Source organism: Aphanomyces astaci (assembly GCF_000520075.1).
Source record: "Aphanomyces astaci strain APO3 unplaced genomic scaffold supercont1.147, whole genome shotgun sequence".
NCBI lineage: Eukaryota > Oomycota > Saprolegniomycetes > Saprolegniales > Verrucalvaceae > Aphanomyces > Aphanomyces astaci.
Window position 1 is genome coordinate 6,575 of NW_009798410.1, and position 1,975 is coordinate 8,549.

The 1,975-nt window shown below is 49.3% G+C and overlaps 1 protein-coding gene across 1 annotated transcript; it reads right to left on the reverse strand.

Annotated features, from left to right (window-relative positions):
• Positions 1-1,137: 1,137 nt before the first annotated feature.
• On the reverse strand, positions 1,138-1,792 carry H257_18230 (hypothetical protein; the record flags this gene model as incomplete). The annotated part of the gene is made up of 2 exons (XM_009847249.1): positions 1,138-1,269; positions 1,343-1,792. 2 exons carry the CDS (start codon positions 1,790-1,792, stop codon positions 1,138-1,140), a joined length of 582 nt encoding a protein of 193 aa, XP_009845551.1.
• Positions 1,793-1,975: the final 183 nt, after the last annotated feature.

Here is a 1,975-nt window from a genome sequence, read left to right on the forward strand (position 1 = left end):
AATGCTGCCTCCAATTTGACGCCTTTGGAGGCCCTCCAACTACCTGTTGCGCGCGCAGCGAGGTGACGTGGCAATGATGGTCGATATCGATCGCGCATGTTGAGCCGTGTCCAAGGGGGTCCTCCAAGGATGGATCCACCATGGCACGATCTCCATGAACACTGCTCTACATGCGCGATCTTTGTCGCCACTATAACCACAAGATGGTGCAAATGCACATTGGCTGTGAATACTGTTCGAGCCCATCCAATAGATTCCGACCGGGAAGAGGTACCATTCAGAACTTTCATCTATATAATCATTAATGCCAGTCTCTGATTTTGTGTTGTAGAGGTAACTTGCAACGTTTGATGACGACTGTGTGTAGAGATCGCGCTATTTGCGCAGCGAACGATGATGATGGAGATTGAGGCATGTCGGATCATACATGCGTCGAACTCTGTTGACATCGTTCGCTGCGCCAGGTCCTAGCCACCAGTCATCTCCAAATGTCGCGCTTCAAGTGATGCTTGACGCCGAAAGCCAATGCATAGGGACCACAGCGTAAGGTTGTATGCAGCACTGCGAGGGCCGACCTCGTCCACAAGGATGAAGACTAGTACACGTAGGGCAAATAGGGTTGACGATTAACTCATTAGACTTGATATTGCTGTACTGAAATGTTCGTTGGTTCGCTCTTTAGCTTCGTGTGCTCCAATGAAGCATGCCTTGACCATGACTTCATGGCTTGGTCCGCGGCATGAATTATCGGAAACTGACTTGTACACTATCGAATCTATTAACGAATATTTGTCATTATATATTATAATGTAACGTTAGCTCAGTGGTAGCACGTCAGGATCGTAACCCAAAGGTCCCGAGTTCGAGTCGGGGGGTTTATTCCAGATTTTATTTTTTTGTACAATTTCTATCTTTATCACTTCTTCGAAACAAGATGATGTGAGGTCGAACGTGCGGGGCGTCCCACTTACTGGAGCAAATCGGCCATTGTATATATGTTGATGAATGAAACAGCAGATTTGCGTTAGGCACGGAGGGACACCTGACGATGTAGCATACTGTATGGTATCCAATTATCTAAATGAAAGAGGAAGGCCAATCGTTCGTCGGTTACGAAAACATTTCTACCCGAAGGCACTACTGCACGACGTCGGCGTTGACCTCTGAAACGCGACGCTGCCTCGGTTCGATGGGCTTGGTTACGGACAAATGCTGTTGGAGGCAATGGTGCGCCATTGACATCTCGTCCTTGTACTTGCAGCGCGAAGACTAGATGACAATAGTACTTCTTTTTGTTGAAGATGTTGCATTCGCACGCCAAATTCCCAGGGACTGTGCAGACTTGCCAACCATACGAGGGCTGGGCGTTGCCTGCGCAAATGGATTCGTGACGTATGTTGTTGGTGTTCTCGTAGAAGTAGTAAGCGTTGGCCACCTCCAAATGCTCAGGTGATGTCTCCGTGGGGCGGCCTGCTTCCATGGCGGCAGTGGTACCAACCGCATCACTCTCACGCGCTTGGGAGAGGGCATGCCTTGGAACGATGCCGACGATACGGACAGTCCCCGGAACATGTTCAAGATCTGGATTGGGAGAGACAACTTTGAGGAGGTTGTATGTGATAAGGCGCCTGGATCGCCGGACCAACTTTTCGCTTGGAGACACTTCTGACGTGAAGGTGGTAATCTTGACCGTTGAATACTCCTCTGCGATAGAGCCCAGCAACTTAAACGTAGCGCACAACCCATGCAGTGAGCGCTGCGTATACGTTCCTAAACGTGGTTTAGTTCGCATTGTAAACGCAGCAAAAGTACCTTTGAAGTGCTTGTTAAAGAGCTCGCATGGGTTATTCGTGGTGGGAAAACAACTAGGTGTATGGTACACCTGCCATTTGCAAAAGTCCCCGGTCATCCACTGTTCTGCGAAATAGCGGAAGAAGTCCTTTGCCACAAGGATGTCACACGCCCCCTACGCTTC